Raw genomic sequence first — 17,448 nt, forward strand, 5'->3', positions numbered from 1 at the left:
CACAGTTATTTTCAAACTCGATGTTTCTTAGAATTAGGATCTTTCTGCATTAGTATTTCCAACTTTGAGACACTTCTTCAAAGCTGTGTGTGCTCACCATACGCAGCTCTGTGTGTTTCTGATGTGAACACTTGTGGCTTCCATACAAATCAGGTATTTGTCCAAATATATTAAAAAGTAAATATTTGGTGGATTGTGCATGGTTTAAAATCTTCATATGAGAACATACATTTATAGAGACACTTATGTATGTAAATTCATTATCCTTACTGCTGTTTGTATTTTGCAAATCTCATTTTAGGATTTAGTACATTTATTTTTGTGCTCTCAAAATCAACAAGTACCAGTTTTAAAAGAAAAATCCACAGAAGAAAATCTGTTAGGTCTCTAATTAGTTTTGATAGGTTCTCTGAAATACATTAATAAAAAACTTCTAAGGGATAAGCTGTTCCTTTTACTCTCTGGTACCCTTAAAGTCATAGGCCATTCACTTAAACATGGTAAAAATCATTATAATGTATTACAATAGTGATTGCTTAAGTAGAAGTCATTACTTATTATTTGATATATGATGTCTTTAAATGAACATGTAAGTCAATAACCAGAGATTTTCTTCTGTCTCGTTAGAAGGACCATGCCTCATTCATTCTATGAATGGAGATCTACTGAGAACGTTAGAAGGTCCTGAAACATTAGAAGGTCCTGAAAGCTGCCTGAGACCTAAACTTATTCAAGCTTCAAGAGAAGGCCACTGTGTCATATATTATGAAAACGGCCTCTTCTGTGTATTCAGTGTGAATGGGAGACTTCAAGCCACTATGGAGACAGATGACAAGATAAAGGTGAGTGTACTCACTTACGTGCCAAGGACTGTCACTTCCAGCGTCAGGAAAAGTTGTCAGTGTTGGAGTTGCGGGGAGACTCTTTCTATAGCCAGGCCATAGAAATATCTGGTCCTAGACCATGATAGCAGCATTCTGAAAAAACTGTAGTGAAGGGGACCATGTACTCCCAATAGTACTGGTTTTAATTTTAAAATACCTCTGCTCGTATAGTAAGGAGTACCCTGTAGGCATTTCCTTGAACCGAAGAATGCAAACATTGCTGATTGCTGGCCAGCAGAAGCAAGGCTGCTTCCTTTACTTTTGAGTCATTGGAGGTCACTGGACATGGTGTTTTGGATGTTGGTTTTCCCTTTTTTTGGCATCTCTGTCTACATTCCTTCATCTTAGCTTGAGATAGCCTGTGTTGTGCTGAGCTTCAGGAACTTGATAGCTATGTGTCTGTATCTCAACTCTTTAGCTCTTGGGCATTTGCTGAGCAGGCAGCTAGGTTCTACATCTTTAGCTGCAAGAGATGTGGAGCAAATCCAAAACTATGCATTTTAAGCTTGCAGTTTTATGGAAATTATTTTATAATACAAAAAAGCAGGTCTTTTGACAGTTCCTATGAAATACTTTCTATGAAGCAGAGCAGAACCTGCCAGCTCTACTGCAGTGAAGCAAAAATGTCAAAAGAATACTTTCCTTGAATTAAAAATATTCCCACTTTTTCCTTGAATGAGCAAAAAAAGGAAAGGGAAGGGAGAAAAATGAACAAGCATTACCAAATCTGCTTGAAAGTTGCAGAATGCAGCAGAGACATGAAGCAAGATCACATTGCTGGGTCTGCATTCAGGCTACCTGAATTATCTGAAGTTACGGTCTCTGTGCTGGTAGTCGTGGGCTGAGAGGCACGGAATCACACCACGGTTGAGGCAGGAAGGGACCTCTAAAGATCATCTGTTCCAACCCCCTGCTAAAGCAGGGCCACCTCGATCCAGTTGCCCAGGACCATTTCCAGATGGATTTTGAATATCTCCACGGCTGGAGATTCTGCAGCCTCTCTGGGCAACCTTTGCCAGTGCTTGGTCATCCTCACAGTAAATAAAATGTTTCCTGCATAAAACCTGTTTAACGATTTAACATCAGCAAGGGGACACTTCTGTTGTTGTAAAGTATATAATGGCAGTACTATGCCTCCAAGCTGACTTTCATAATCTGATGGCATAGCCCAGCCACTCAGCTGCTGGGATTTCCAGTGGTGAGTTGAAAAATCTCCAAAGTTTTTCCTTGATTTGAGGTAGATGTTTCAGGAAGAAAATCTTGCTTGCCCTCATATTTGTTTTACAGAATTACTGAAATTCTTACAGATACTCTGCAAAATTGTCTGCATTTTTAAATTTGCACCTGTTCTTCTCTTGACTTTTAATTCTTAAGGTAGAAGAATGCGTCAGTATATTTGAGAGAATTGTGACCTTCATTATTTCGATTTTATAACTCACACAGAACAGTGAATGCTCCATTACCACTGAAGTGTCCCAAGTGAAGTTCAGCGAATTGCACTTAAAACCTTCTAAAACTCTGTCATGCACTATACTCTGTTAATCAAGCATCTCTGTGTTTCCAAAATGTCAGATACATTGGTGGTGGAATATGCAGAATTAACACTCTGTGTAGGTCTCTTTTCCTTAGTGAGAGTGCTGGGGGCAGAGGTGAGAGCGCATTCGATTTTTGGATGCTGTGGCAGTCACAATTATGGATTTGAGGTTGGGAAAATGAAGTAGTATGTGTATATTTCTGTCCCAAGCCATTTTTCTAAATTAATGTAGATTCTTGCTTCAATTTTTCATCTTTCTTCAATTCTCTGGAATGGCACCTTTGGCTGTCCTTGTACAAATGCTTTTTTGAGATTTTTAAGCCTACCCTTCATCCCAGTTCTTTCCACAAAGCAAGTACGTGTCACAGTGTTTTCTCTTTTTTACAATAATAATGTTGATAATCTGTCACTTTCAGATGTGATTATATTGTCAGCTAGGCCAGCAAATCTGTAAAATATCTAGAAATCCCTTGCCAACTAAAACAATTTCTGTAGTGTTGCAGTCAGTACCCAGAGCTTTAGGAATGTTGCTAGAAGCAATGGAGTTCCGCTCTCTGTGGGCCAGAATTACGTATGTACGGAGGTTTGGGTTTTATTGTGTTCTGGTTTGTTTTCTTTCTCTCGCAGTGGTCCCAGTTGGGCTTTACGCTTAAACAACCTACAGCGTCTTGCCCAGTGCTTCTGCACTATATCATGTTAGAAGGCAAGTGGCAACTGCATGATTAAAGTAGGGGTGTTTAAAATTAATCCTGCCTACCCACGGGCTGTGCTGACAAACACTTTTTGTGGCTTATTGCCCCAACAGGGTAGAAAAGGGAAGGAAAAGATCCTAAACGTTGAATCTGCAATGCAACATTCCAATTTGTATTTTCCTAGCTCATTATGGAGCATTATTTCAGAATATTTTTTCAACAGGGATGTTCGGAACAACCTCCTGATTTTCTTTCTGGTATTTTTGTACTAGAAAACCACTTAAAAAATTTCAGACGCTCTGGGGAAATTCAAGGTCAAGTCAATGCCTTCCACCTGTTTTTGTTTTAAATACTGTATTGCTCAGTGGAGCTTAGGCATATCACAGTACATCTACCATGTTATGTTTAGATATCTTAATGAATAACTTAACTCTAAATAGTCTGCTTGTTCTGAGAAGTAAAGTTATTTTACCCTAAACAAAGACTGTATGCTGTTTCACCCAGAGGAACCAATTTATTTTCCTTTCCTGAGTCTGTTTTGAAATGTGGAAGTGCCCGCAAGACTCCTGCTGCTGTAAGCCAGAGCTGTCACAGTGTCAGCTCTGCCTTTTTACAGAGCACTGCCTTTCAAAAATCCAAGATGTTAAAAGGGATTTGTGCAAAGTTTTGAGACTTTCCAAGGAAATACAAGTCAGAAATACAGCTTTTAGAACACTGCTGAAGTTGTGGGCTTTGGGGATTGTTTGAGAGCCTGAAGCTCGTGCTGTGAGAAAGATTAGTTGCAGAGTTGTTTCAGTTTCATACCTAGCAGAATCGTAGATAAACTACGCTGGGGAAAAGCAGAACAGTAAAATTGATTCATGTCATCTTCTATACCAGTTGGAGTACTTAGGAGTAAAAGCATCCTTTCGTTTGTTAAATCTTGAAGGGCATGTCATGAAACGGAAACGTTGACAGGGTGACCTTTTTCTTCCATTCATTCCTTCATTCATACATATATATATATATATATATACACATATATATACATATATAGGCAAGTGGCTGAGAAATTTATTAATAAACAATAAAAATAAATAAATCAACATCTTGTCTTCGTGACAAGCCAGTGACTTAGTGAAATTGCATAGGTATTAGTAAGGGTTCAAAGCCCATACTTTATTTAATCAAAAGATCACAAACCCCACTGCATTTTGCAGGTAGTGGAAGAGTTAAAGATTAATGGCTTTAATTTGCCTTTTAATATAGCATTTCTTCAGTAAAAGCCTCAAGTATAAAATTCAAGTGAACCATGACCATAAGGTTAATGGATTTTCATCAGCTGAATTTTATAAGTGTAGCAAATAATTATTTGTCACGGTCTTCATTGCAATTTGAAAATACCCTTAGGAGACTGCCATTGCTATTGAGAAGAAAACCACCCTATATTGATTTTTTGCTTCTAATGAATAATCTTTTTAATAATTGTGTGTGGTATGTTAGATCTCATGATCACCTACTCGGTGCATGCAAGTTCTAGGTAATTTTCACAGCCTTATCTCAGTTTGTTTTCTACCCCTTTCTTACTGACTTACTATACTTTTCTAAGAGGGTCTTTAAATGACTTTTCAAGCTCTTTGGGGCTGTGCTTTGGGAGGTGCTTAGCATATTTCTGTAGGCTGGTAGAAAGAAAATCACAGAAGCAATTTTGGTTTGAACATTTGTTTTTTGGGGGGAGAAGCTTCAGCTCGGAACACTAAACTGTAGCCTTGGTTAGGATTCCATTTTCCGTACTTAGATGTGTTTGAAAGAAACCTCCACGTATTCTGCTTTATTGTATCTAATTTTACATGTATGTGGTTTTATCTTAATTCAAAACACAACTGGAATAGGCTTATCTTTTTTTTTTTTTTTTTCAATATTAGAATATTCTGTTTACAGTATGTTTGTATTTCAGTTACATTCATTTAAAAGTTATTGTGTGAAATAAAATTTTAGCAATGTGATTCATTCTGATTGCTTGGGAGCTGTTGCAGTAAACACTCAAAGTTTATAATATAATGCAGAAACTCCATCTTAATGTAAGTGTTGCGTGTCATATAATTCTTAAAGGATATATTTGGCAATATATAAAAATATTGCAATATAAAAAATACAGATGTGCAATATGTCTGACTTCAATTATTGCTGTTCACCAAGCAGTATCTTATGTACACTGAATATTTTGGTTTCTAGACCTGTCAGCAGTCTGTATAAACACTTTAATGTTGCATGTACGTAACATTTTTGTGTTCTGGATTCTCTCATTTTTGTTTCGCATGCACTATAAATTCTGTATATTAAAAAAAAAAACAACTTCCTTTTCCAGAGGAATTTAAAATCACAGTATCTTACAGGTTTTGCATATGGAAAACCTGTAGAAGTAGAGACCACAAGTACCAAAATACTTGCAGACTTCAGCAGAGAGATGTGTTTGCAAGATCCTGTCTTCAGTTCTTTCTACTGTTTCCTAAATTTAAATCTGTAAGCTGGAATTTTGTTCATACATAATCATCTTGAGGCGATTCCTTTCCCTTCCAGTGACAGTGTTTTAGTTAAGGTGGATCAATCTATTTGTGTGTGTGTGTGTGTTTGGAATTTAAAAGCTACTGCTCTGCATATCCTCCATTTTGACATTGTTCTATTGAAGTTTTGTGGCTCCCTGCCTTGAGTCAAGGAACTGAAAGTTATCATGAATGTGAAGGATGTGAATTTTGTTGCCCGAACTGAGCTGATTCCCAAAGCCCAGGTTAAATGCATTCAGCAGATAGTGCTTAGCATCTACATTCTGTACTGACCACTCCCAAGGGCAACAGGAGAGGAGAAGTAGAGGTGGGAATGTAGAAACTTGTCCAACTGGGAGAAGACAAGAAGAGGCAGAAAAGAGTGAAGGAAAAATCGGAATTGAATATAGGAGTAATGGAGTGAAGGATTAGGTAGGATCAGGAGTTTCATGCTAGATAATAAGGCTTCATAGCAGCAAAGTTCCTTATTTTCTGTTTGATAGCAGCAAATCATCCAGCAAACAACTAGCAAAGTTGTTTCTGGCCCTTCCATGTGCTCAAATGCGGAAGGTGATAGGCTGCTGCTGTGCTGAGGATTGCATGCAAAAATAAAAGGAGAGAGCAGAGAAGGGGAAAAAAACAGAATACAAGCTGGGGAGCAGAAGTCAGAAAGAGAAGTGAGAAGTGTCTGGAAACAGGAGAGCATAGAAGCAGCCTTGGGTTTACGGGAGTTACTAATAATGGTCCATCATTAATGGACAGAGAGACACCTTCTGATATTCCTGATGCTGTGGGTGCTGGGGAGTGCAGCGGGGCTGGCCTCAGCATCTCCTGCTGCCAGGGTTGGCTACGGCATCACTTTTTAATAAAAATTGGAGTTCTGTTCTCTTAAATCACATTTTGCTTAATTTAAACTGTCAAAATCTCTCCTTGAGAAGTATTTATCCTGCTTCTAATCATCTTAATATCCGATAGCATCATCTAGCATAGTCATCAGGTAACTGAGGAAAGTTGCTGCTCTTCCAGGTACTCGATCTATCATGAATTTTTTCAACAGCCACAAGAAATATTGAAATAGATTGAAGACTCTCTTCACTGTGAAAACCAATCCTATCCCATCTTGCTTCATGGTCTGGATCCCAAATGAAGATTTCAAATGTAGATTTGCCATCGGTCCCCATGATGCCTGCAAAAGCAGGGTATAATTCAACCAATTAGTGACAGGCAATGAAAGGAAACACAGTCTCTGTTAAGAGGGGTGGATCATTATCTTAATCCAGAGCAGGAATCTAAAAACGCTGGTCTAAATTAATTCTGTTAACTTCAGTTCTCTCCATCATTCAGCCTTTTGCCAGAGAGAAAAGGAGGATTGCTGCTGCTAGGCTAGCATTAAAGACCCTTGAGGGAATGTCAGGTACTATATTTTAATGCCCGTGCTGCTGGATCTTGTAAATCTAGCTAATTAGAAAAATAAATTTCTTTAGCTGACCTCATGTTAGATCTTTGGAGTGGAATAAATCACAGGTGAGGTAAAACTTAACTAGTGACATCTAATGCATTCAAGAGCTTTGTGTGTTTAGTAACATTAATTCTGTTGCTGGGTCAAACAACATAACAGTAATGTTGCTTCCCAAAAGCTTGCATTGATATCAGGTCTCCCCAGATGTTCAGCTGCCAATATGAAACTTTTCATGAATGTGAAAGAGGGGTGAGTAAGAGCAACACGTAATTCTCTGACAAATATGCATGTGATTTCCCCTCAGGCAATTCAGCTGAGTCGAGATGGACAGTATCTGCTTACAGGTGGGGACAACGGCGTTGTCATGGTGTGGCAGATGTGGGACCTCAAGCAGCTCTTTGCTTACCCAGGGTGTGATGCTGGAATCCGATCCATGGCCCTGTCCTACGACCAAAGGTTAGAGCAGAGTCTGGTCTTCGTGAGCATTGATCAAAAAAATATATATTTACAATTAAATTGCATTTTTGTTTTTCTTCTGATTTTTGATTTTCCATGCATCACAGTCCCTGGTGATTATACTGAGAGTTCTGCACTTGCATAACTTTCTCTCTAGCATGTCATATTTAGGGCAGATGATCTTTTTCAGGTTTTCAACTCTTGGGGGAATGAAGAGAGATTCAAGAAATCTTACTTTGGCAGACTTTCAAGATAGGCTGGGTTGTTGGCCTGTGCCACTGTGGGTCACGTGGAGGTGGAAGGTTACATATGTGCTCTTCATGTTCCTTCCTTCACTTAGGATACGAATCACATTCCTGATTCCAGATCTTGATGTTAAAAATAGAACAGTTAGAGTAGTTGCACGATAAGATTCCCTCCACAGACCCATACTTTGCTAAAGCAAATATTAAATTTCATTTCTAGAAAAATCATTTTATCCACATAAAGCGTGACCCTCCTTGAAGATTCCTTCTACTGAAGGCAATGAGTTAATACTGTTACTGCATTTTTACACTACACTTTTCAATGCAGCTGTACTTAAAAGTCCTCTGTGTTTTTATCACAAAAGTACTGGTTTTTTATGAGACGGATGTTTATCATTTCATTTGTACACTTTTAGCTTGCGGGCTAAATTTCATTTGCTTTGGTGTGGAGTTCCTGTGTACTTTTCAAGCAGATCTGGGCTCCTAAATCCCTTCAGAATGTCTACATTGTGCATTAAAGCATATTGCTGAGGCTCTTAACCTTCCAGTTACTGAACTCCAAACCGAATGTTTTAATGTTTTTTTCCGGGACTACATTTCTAAAACTTACATTAAATGAATTTTTTAAAAAATCCAAGCCAGCCAAATCTGTGATAATTATTCAGCTTCTTCTTGTTAAGCATAATTAGAGGTTACAGGCACTTTGGAAGAAACAGTTTTCCATTAAAAAGCCCTTGCTGTTCAAAATATTTCAAAAGCTGGAGTTACAGCAGTTGAATTTTAGACCTCTGAAATGTATAAAATTTTCCATCTACAGAATCTTTAAGCTGTAATTAATGGCTTGTCAACACAATCTTTGCATGTCAATAAACTGAAACTTAATATGGACATCTATAAATTTATCCATGTGCTCAAGTTAGGAACCTATTCACTTTGGGTTTGAAGACAGAGAAACTCAAAGAGATTTATTCAGAGTATTTTACTGAGTAATTACTGAGAAATTACAGATAATTGCTTGGAGTAATTTATTTGGTATGCATTAAGGTATGTGTTTGACTGTGTAAAAAGACATTTTAACCTAATATAAAAGCAATAAAAATGGTGCTCTTGACATAGTGTGATAGTATCAAAATGCAACGTTTTGATTATCTCATATTTAGTCTTTCTTTTGAAGGATAAATTACAGCTTTTTACTTTGAATTTTTTTTTTTTTCATTCTGAGACTTTTTTCCTAAAATGCCAGAATTGTATACGTCCTCATACTTTTGATTTTTGCGAAACTTCAGTATGAGACAGTAGAAAAGATGATATGGAAACTCTTGTAATTGTGTGCTATGTCAGGGTCATGGCTTTTCAAACAGATCTAAATGATCTCTAGTAGCAGGCCAAGGGCAAGGAATTTAAAGAGTGCCTTGGTGGGAAAGCACAGTGGTTGCTTTCAGGAACTCTCAAAACAATCAAAGCCTGCAGATTGCTTTCAAACCCAAACGCTAACATTTCCAGCTGAAGTCCTGTGCTCACAGCCAATTCCTTGATCATGTGCTTAAATGGGGGAGGCGAATTTGAAATGAGCACTTCTGTGAGACTTCTGTCACTTTGCTGCTTCACCAGGGCTTCAATACCCCCAAAACCAACCAAGCAAGCCAGGGAATTATACCAGGAAATCTGGAGTGGCCTTGCAGGACAGTGATAACCAATTCTGTTTAACCCTCAGTTGGGTTGAGCACACAGACTGTTGTGTGGTGCTCTGTTGTACATTTTGTCATCCATCAATCTGTCAGAGGTGGTGGAGATAGCAGTTTTACTCAAATCCAGCTCCAGATGGATTTGGAAGCCCAGGATGAAGGAGCCTAAAGCCAGACTTTTCTAGTCTGTGGAGCACTTCCATCTCTGTCTGTCTTTGGTGGAAGGTGGTCGTTGCCTCGGGTTCTCGTGCTTACACCAATGTAACTCTTTGCCGTGTCGACACACATAGCGCTGAGGGATCTGGGGGAGTTGGGAACGCTCAGGGTGAGGGTCATGGTTGGGCTGGAGGAGCCTCGAGGGCTTTCCCAACCTGGATGGTTCTGGGATTCTGTCTCTCGAGGTGGTTCACTAACAAACAGAGTGTTGTGCTTTCCTTAGGTGTATAATGACTGGCATGGCGTCTGGGAGCATAGTGGTTTTCTACAATGATTTCAATCGCTGGCACCACGAGTATCAAACCAGATACTGACCTTCACGGAGACCACGACCGGCACCGAGGTGGGCAGCTGTTGTCAGGAGGAAACAGCACAGCACGCCTCCCTTGGTATCCTGCCACAACTTTGTTCCTTATAAATCGCTATATTACAGCTGAATGTAACTTAAATTTGCTGGAAGAAGCAACCTATTTTTTAAAGTTAATTGCTATTTTTGTAGACCTTGCTTGACTTTTTTGGGGGAAAGGCAAAGAAGCAGAAAAACAGCTGCTGGGTTCTGTAGTTAAAAAAAAAAAAAATCTATATTTTTAGTCATAATGAGAAGTCTATTTTGATCCCTGTATGTAAAAGAAACCTAAAGTAAAGATGGTTAAAACTCCCATTCTAGCTACATCATGAATAAACGGATTTTCCATCTGAAGCTTTATCTATAACCCTGAGGAATATATGATTTTAACATAATGGAAATGTTTGAGGAGTTTCAATCTGTGCTATCTGTACCCCACTTTGTCTCGTACTTTTCCCAATGATTGTACTACATCAGCACTGAAGTTTCTGGGAATCAATGGTTCTATTTAAATTATGGTTAATGTAATTTTAAACTTTGCAAATCGCTTTCATCAATGTTGCTATTCGAGCATGTTTCTCGGCCTAGATTATTAGTTCTTTTTTTAGTTGTATGTTTTGTGCATTTAAGAGAGAGAAATCGGGAACAGAGTTTGTGTTAACATCGAGCGTGAGTCCTTCTAGCTTGTACCTGGCATCTCCTCCAAAGCACACCAAAATGTAGGATTGTTCCTCAAAACCAGAAAGGCTGTTCTGAAGACTTTAAACTCAAACCAGAACCCCACACAGAGGCAGGTATTTTTTTAATAGGTGCAAGTACCAAAGCACACTTCTGCTGGTTGACTGTGAAAGCACTAAAAAGGCAGGTGTTTGCTGGTGCACAACCTCTATACAGCAGCAGAAGCACTAGACTTGCAGGCAACTTTCTGTTGTTTTTTTCCCAGAACTAGCCCCTGCAGTACTGTAGCACATGCCATGTTCCTTTTCTGCATATAGCAACAATATCTTTTATATTTCGCTGTCACCAAATCCAGTCAGATCCTGCCCAATCATATTAAATTACCTCTTTCTTTTAGGAAATGACAAATAATTTATACTAAGGAACAGTAAGTTATTTTGGTGTTGCACAAATCTATTTTCTACAAAGATTGCTGTGCAGAACTCTGTGAAAACTATTTGTGAAAAGAACTGTTACTGTTTTGTAAGTCTGTATTGCAGAAAAATCTTTGTATGTTGTGAACTAAATGAGTTTAAATTTACATTCCATATCTGTATTGATACATGCATTTCTCTAGCTGCCTACTAGAGCAGTTCCTGTTTTTTCTAAGCGTTTAACTACTCTCTCTTTCAGTAAAGATTTGGAATGAGAAAATACAGTTTGAGTGAAGAAATTAAATAAAATTACATTTGTAATTGAGAGCTTCAGTGGAGTACTGAGTTCTTATGATTCAGTGTATGTTCACAAAAGAGGAAACAGGTGCTAATGCCTGTAAAGTGCTTTTGGTGTTCATGCAACGGTGACTTAAGTTTTCTGTGCTTTCTACATTTTTATACTGATGTGGGTGTCGGTAGAGTTACGTGTTTATATTTTGTGCACCGGCAGGATGATCTGATTAAGCCAAAGGCTACAGCTGTCATGTCTGCGGTAAGTGTCCAGAGTAACATTTTTAATGCAAAACTTGTACTTTGCACTTCCTTAAGTTCAGCAATGTTCATAGCCTTATATCAGAAGATTTTTTTTTTTTGGGGGGTGGAGGTGGGGGTGGGAAGTGTTATGCTCTTGAAGTGCAATTTGCGTTTCTCTCAAGCCAGGGGTGGGTTTCCTAGGTTAAGTGGAGGGGAAAACAAAAACCCAAACAAAGGTGTATTTTGTAAAATGGAAATCCTGCAAGTCTTCTCTTTGTTGTCTCCTGCTGACTTAGGAAACACTTGATTATTGGTAGAAGAGGAAAAGCCTGCGCAGGCGCCACCATTCTGGGCTGCTTTGCTGGTGACTTTGGTTCGTAGGACAGGACACACCCCTCCTCCCACAGGTAAAGGGAAACAGCTCACACACCACCCCGGGGCCAGCCTGGCACTCGGGAGCTCACCTGGGCTGAACTAGTCCAAGTCACGCTCTTAGTGATGAAAACGGGTCGGATTTCCAACTTACCCAGGTATTTGTTAGTTTGTTCAGGGCAGCACCGGTGTCAAAGGGATTGCCTGAGAACTCTTTAATCAACAGGTGCCAGGTATTAACCTGCAGCTGGGCCTCAGCTAGCTGTTATTTGCAGAATATTCCTGAAAAGGGGGAGCCAAGGCCTCTCTTTCCTCAAGAATTCAGAGGGAGCGTTTACAAACAGCATTTTTTTGGTGACAGTCCCATGATTTCTTCTTTTCTGGCAAGTTCAAACGGACGTGGCACTGGCTGTGGTTTGCAAAAGTGGAAAGCAGTGGTTACTGCTGCTGAGAGCAAAGGCTGCTCAGTGCTGCAGTTTGGTTTGTGGGGGAATACTTGGTGTAAGCAGCTTGAAATCCCTTCCATTTTGTGAAAATTGCTGATATAAATGCTGTAGCATCTGGCAAGACGTGATGGTGTCATCAGAGCACAGAGTTCAGATCCCTTCCCTGTCCCTGCTGGCCACGCTATTGCTGATACAAGCCAGAATGCCACTGGCCTTCTTGGCTCCTTGGGCCATATTCAGGTGGCTGTTGACCAGCCCCACCCTGGTCCTTTCCCACTGTCATCTCTCCAGCCACTCCTCCCCAAGCCTGTAGTGCTGCTGGGGGTTGTTGGACCCAGGTGCAGGACCAAACCTTGTTGAAATTCTGTGTTGGATTTGTGTGTGTGGTGGGGTTTTGGTAGTGGGGAAAGGGGCTACAGCTGTGGGAGAATCAAGAACAGAAGCAACAGCTGAGGAAAAACTTCTTGGTGGATGGCTGCACGGCAGCTTGCTGCTGCAGTCCCTTAGCATTTTTAACAATGCTAATTTAGTTTAAAAACAAAACAACCCTCCCACCTGGAAAGCATTCCTGACAGAAGAGCTCAACTAGATACATACTTGCATGCATTAGACATTGAAAGTAATTGCAGTAGGAGTGTTTAATTTGCTTGCCTCTTTTTAATCTTAAAAAAATCAGTTCTACTCAACGAGCATGTTGGATAGGTTCCTAGTTTTGTGCATTTCTGTTGCTTTCCAATTGCTGTTTGAACGTAGCTTGAAAGAGAGTAAATGTGAAGTATGATTTCCCGTTTTAAAACTGTGCAAAACAAAGATCATTGAATATGTAAATTTATATAAAAGTGTATAAATACTTCAGTAACATTATCAATCAGTGACTACTGGGGGAAGATAAGATATGAAAACCAGGCTTAAATGAGACTTTTAAAATAAAAATTTGCTGCTTGCTGTGCAAATTTATTGGTTTAGCCCAACATGACCAAAATAATTTCTGCGGATAGGAATCTGAACCCCTGGTTGGTGAGCGTGCAGGCAGTGGTATAGTTATTACTGCTTCCTGGCTAACATTTGTCACGTCAAGTAGATTAGGAGAATTGGAGTTTTTGCACAAAGGCCAAAGCTGTGATCCCTGTTGGAAATCATCGAGGATCTTGCTCCTGGTCTCCCCCAGGGTGCCGGAGCATCTCCTGCCTCACCAGGGCTCTCCAAGAGGCAACACGATATGTCTGGTGCCTGCTGACACCCTCATCACTCGGATCGTGTGTTTTGGCAGCCCCTTTCCTCAACACTCAGTGCGATCTCTAAGCATAGAGCGGCAGTGGGTGTTACCTGGGAATTACCATTGTTGCCGTCGTCTTCTCACCACACATTGAAATCACAGAGCTTGGTTTCTGAGAGAGGTCAGTGAGATCTTAGAAGACCTGCTTGCTTGAATTAACACACTGAGCTTCCAACAAAAAGCTTCACACCTCTTGTTCCTCAGTCCCCAGTGTACTGGGTGCACTCTACTGTAGTTGAAAAGCCTGTAGTTTGGTTTGGTTTATTTAAAAAAAAAAATGCAGAAGAGAAGGAAAATCTGGAGTAAGAAGTAGGTTAAAAATACTTTCTGATATCCTACATATTAATATCCATATTAATTTCCATATTAAAACCATAAAATATTTATTCAGTATAGGACAAATTACCCTTGCAATCTGTTAGTTTTAGTCATTACTTCCTCTCCTCAAGTACTCAGTTTAGATGGGGGAACCCTGCATCTAAAACCAAGAGATCTTTACTAAAGTAGTCCAAGCTAAGATGTACTGCCCTACATAAATATTCTTAATGAGTAGCTGTAAACCCGAGCCAACAAAAGTACCATCATCATCAAAACCATCATCTACCTTAATGTCTTTTGGCAATATAATTGTCATTAACGAGTTCAGGAATGGGGGTGAATGTCTGCAAGGGTACATTTTGATGGGAATCCCAGTGAATTTACTGCTGTTATGCAGATTTACAACAGGGGAGGATTCAGTCCTGGGATTTCAGCTCTGGAACTGCGGGAGTTTGCTCCGTTGGGATTTATGAACAACGGTTCAGGTTCAAAAAGATGGGAGATTTTGAAAAAGACTTTTTAAAAATAATTCATTTTGTAAAATGTAGGCATGGCTGCGGTTGTGCTGCCGCTGCTGAGTGTTTGAAGAAACCTGGCATTTAATCAACATCTCTCAAAATGGTGCATGAATTTCAGCTACTTTTGTGAAACAAAAAAAGGTGACAGTCCGCTTTGACAAACATTCAACTTGAGTTTAGTTTCTGTAATAATTCTTTCCCTTTATGGTGGATGTCATAGTTCTTTTTTACAATTTCTTTTCTGTTTTTGCCTTCTTCCAGCAACTGATGGTTCTTCAAAGCGAGAAGGATGAAATGAAAGCACGGTAGATAATGAGAGCTCCTAAGTATTCTCTTTGGTTTAAGTGTTTTAGTGTTCACCACCATGGCTTCATTTTGATGTTAAACTGTGATACCCTGAGCGGCACATACACAGCACCTGTACACCCACAGATCTCACATCTGTGAAACTAATTGAGGCCCAGAGTAGTGACAGAACTTTCCTGAGGTTGAGAACTTGTCCAGCTACCCCATGTTTTTATCTGATTATGCTGGCCACATCATTTCCAGCTGCTGTCACTATTTTTAAACAGGTGTTTTGGCATAGCCCATCAACTGTCTCTGCTCTGTGAATTGAAATACTTGTCTAAGAATGTTTAGATGTTGATGAACTTGGGGGCATGAATTCAGGGAATGGATGTCTTTACTCTCTTCCATGAGACACAGTCATAGTTTATAACGGGCAGCTGGTGACCAGGCAAATTATCATCCTTTCTTTTAGATATGCATGAGCTTTTGTGGAGCACAACTTGTTAGGTATCTCTGCTAATCCGTGACATTTTTTTTTCTTTGTAAAATAAACATCTAGGCTTTGCACAGCTGAATATTTATCCTTTTAGGAAAAAACAGGACTCAACCCAGCGTTCATCACTGTTGCTCCTGTCTCTCAACTCAGCAGGCTGTCGGGTGCTCCTTCTCCCTGCTTCATCTGAAGCCTGCTTCTCTGAAATTACACATCCTTTCTTTAGCTTAAGCTAAGACTGGTTACAGAATTTACCAACTGCACATACAGCTAGCTAATGGACTCTCACTAGTTTCTGTTCTGAGTAAGGTTAGAGTGTTATCCATATTTTTTGCACTTTACCAAAATATAAGTGTACATAATTCTATACAAAGGCCATTCCCAGCCTCTTCAGATATCTTGGATTTATTCCAGTGAACCTGTAACAAACAATTCACAATGAATTGTTGTAGCCAATTTTATCGTAGTTTAAGACACGTAATGTTTTCATACCTTTACTTGCCCCCCTTTTTACCAAGATGCCGTATATCTTTCAGCCCTACCATGACCTTAAGTTATCAGTTAGCTTTTTTTTGGTCTTTAGTTGCCTCTTCAAAAGGTGAAACACTCATGTTCAGTCATGTACTACCTATGTCTTCCATAGGAGTCAAAAAACTTTAAATGGGCAACCCTCAGATTAATTTTATGAAATCTTTTTGGTAGGTTCCTTAACAGTTCAGTCTCGCCTGTGAGAGTAAGATGACATTTTCACTGACAAAATAACAAGAGTTCTCAAAGAAATGAATGACATTTTTTTTAAAATTTTTTTAATGAAGAAAGTTTATTGCAGGTCTTTCTTTTACAATTCTAGTAGAAAGTATAGCTAAGAAAGAAAATGAACTATGACCAATTCATAAGAACGAGCAAAGGAAAAGAATAAGCTGAATACATACTCTATTGAACTAAGCATTATGGTAAAGATAAAACCTCATCTATCTCGTGACTGCAGATTAAGGACAGCTGCTCCCCAAGCCTTGTTTCCAGTGCCTGCACCAGGTGAACAGGGGGGTGGCACTGGCAAACCTCTGATAGCTACTGATGGCAGCTCTCTGTAATCAGCTCACCCTAGAACTAGGAGCTGCTCTATTCATCCTAGCTTAGATAACATGCAGCAGGCTTTCCATTCACAGGTCCAAAGTCATTTTATTCTTTCTAACAGGTAGTCTGACCCTGGAGAAAGGTGTGGCTAGGACACTTGTGGTTAGGATAGAAAATGGCTAGAACAAAAAGGCTTCCTTGACTCCAGTCTTTGTTACAAGTAAATGTCCAGTGCTCATGTTTACATCCCAAGTCACTTTACTTAAATTCGTATTATCTAAACACTACTCTGCAGCCTGCAAGTTGGATAACAAACTCGATGCAAAACCAACCATCCTTCCCTCTGTCATCTCCAATGTTTGTCTCATGATATTTTACAGTTAGCCCACTAAAAAATATTTTGTGAAAATTTGTCTCTGCAAGTTTAGTGGAAACTTGGCTAAAAATAGAGGCATCAGAATAGAAGGTGAATAGAAGTTTTCTTCCCTTGTCCTCCTCTCCCACTTTTCCAAGGATCCTCATCAGAAGAACAGAAGGGGGCCTGCTCGTGGGGGTGAGGCCAGGTCACTGTTCAGCGTCTCACTGCTCGTATAAAAATATTGTTAGCTACACCACAAGTTAGTCTATTAAGAGCCCAAGGCTGGGTGAAATGCAGTTAACTAACACAGACAGGTAACTTAAAAACCATCTAACCTTGCCAGAATCTTTCCCCTGCTGCTGTCCTGAAGACAAGGGCAAAGAGCACTCAAACCACACGTTCACTCACCCACAGTCAGAAGATCAGTCTCCCGTGAAAGAGCCGGCCCTGGGCTCGCCACGAGAGGGTAAACGGAAAACAAACTGTCCTGGGAGATAAGGAGGAACTGCGGCCAGAGCGCGGGAGCTTCACTGGGGTTCGGTTTCAGCAGTCCCACGCACCAGGCTGATCCCCAGCAAACTCGGGAGGTACCGAGGTGGGGAGCGTGGGGGAGCGGGGTGGCTCAGAAGCAGCAGGGA

At 39.9% G+C, this 17,448-nt stretch overlaps 1 protein-coding gene across 4 annotated transcripts in view; it reads left to right on the forward strand.

Moving 5' to 3' along the window:
* LRBA (LPS responsive beige-like anchor protein) overlaps positions 1 to 11,455 on the forward strand; it is a 404,059-nt gene extending 392,604 nt beyond the window's left edge. For all 4 annotated transcript variants that reach the window (XM_026847510.1, XM_026847512.1, XM_026847511.1 and 1 more), the window contains 3 exons: positions 628 to 842; positions 7,396 to 7,547; positions 9,917 to 11,455. In XM_026847510.1, coding sequence (XP_026703311.1) covers positions 628 to 842; positions 7,396 to 7,547; positions 9,917 to 10,007 — 458 coding nt within the window. In that variant the 3' untranslated portion in view covers positions 10,008 to 11,455. The remainder of the gene's footprint in view (positions 1 to 627; positions 843 to 7,395; positions 7,548 to 9,916) is intronic.
* Positions 11,456 to 17,448: the final 5,993 nt, after the last annotated feature.

Source organism: Athene cunicularia (assembly GCF_003259725.1).
Source record: "Athene cunicularia isolate RWA chromosome 4 unlocalized genomic scaffold, athCun1 chr4_part2, whole genome shotgun sequence".
NCBI lineage: Eukaryota > Metazoa > Chordata > Aves > Strigiformes > Strigidae > Athene > Athene cunicularia.